Source organism: Anneissia japonica, unplaced genomic scaffold (assembly GCF_011630105.1).
Source record: "Anneissia japonica isolate Jap-2015-1 unplaced genomic scaffold, ASM1163010v1 scaffold31917_len1005_cov112, whole genome shotgun sequence".
In the NCBI taxonomy this organism is placed as follows: domain Eukaryota; kingdom Metazoa; phylum Echinodermata; class Crinoidea; order Comatulida; family Comatulidae; genus Anneissia; species Anneissia japonica.
The window spans coordinates 1-987 of record NW_022755688.1 but is presented as its reverse complement, the minus strand read 5'-3'; the positions used below and the strand labels follow the sequence as shown (position 1 = coordinate 987).

Sequence of the window (987 nt, the reverse complement as noted above, 5' to 3'; positions counted from 1 at the left end):
TTTTCAAAGACTTCATTGAACTTATGAAGGCGTTTGGACTTCTCTTTGAAAAGGTGTGGCCTATTGGTAGTGGTACCTCTTTTTTCTATTTTCGATCCCCACAAAATAAACGATTACTGCATGTAATGTCGTAGGCCGTATATTTGAGGCTCTCAATTTTTAGCCCATTTGAAAATCCTGTTGTTTTAATTTTGTGATTGATATATTTTTAGGAAAGTGGATAAAGAGAATGAGGTTGTAGAAATCGCGAGGAAACTAATTCAGCCCTCCTTACATTCTAAAAGTGCCAGGATTGTTTTCTTTTCATTGTTTACAGATCAAGAAAGCAGCATCAGAAGATGACCCTCGAGTATTTGTCGTTCCATCTCGAATGAAGACCAAAGATGATGATAGATTAGAAGTTAAGGAAGATGAGAAGCAGACAGTATCCATCTATGTGACTCCTAAAGACTTTCTTCCCGACGCGGTCTACGATATCTTGGTCGTCAGATTTGTGAGTTTGAGTCAGGATAAACTTCAGTGTGAAGACCCAAAGTTGTCTCGGAATCAGGCTGAAATAGGATTCGATCATAAGCATTACCTGAAATTAGGTCGGATATCCATTGACAACAAACAGTCTTTGAAGGTAAATTTTATTTTGTGTTTATCCTGACTCTTTATTTCTCCGTTAAATCACAGTTTGTTACAATAAAACAGCCTTAATTATGATGTTATTGATATTGAATGCATTGAGTATTAACTGTCTTGCAAATAGTATATTATTACCTGTGTTTTTTAACTTGACACTGTATTTACTGTTTCAAAAATTGTTAAGCTTGAAATATCACGAAATAGAGAGAAAGAGGCGCACGGTGCATACAAGCCAGCATGTAAACCGGATCCTGACATATGTACAGAGGTAATTTACATAATTGACTGGTTGTTTTTAAGTAACCATGTAAAATAATTAATTCATATTTGATTTTCAAAAAATGGCTACTTATAGTT

At 35.0% G+C, this 987-nt stretch overlaps 1 protein-coding gene across 1 annotated transcript; it reads left to right on the top strand.

Moving 5' to 3' along the window:
- Positions 1-7: 7 nt before the first annotated feature.
- LOC117123725 lies at positions 8-937 on the top strand (the record flags this gene model as incomplete). Its single annotated transcript, XM_033269734.1, has 3 exons — positions 8-53; positions 317-625; positions 815-937. Coding segments are annotated over exons 1-3 (462 nt in total), but the record flags the coding sequence as incomplete, so codon positions are not given.
- Between the last annotated feature and the right edge of the window lie 50 nt (positions 938-987).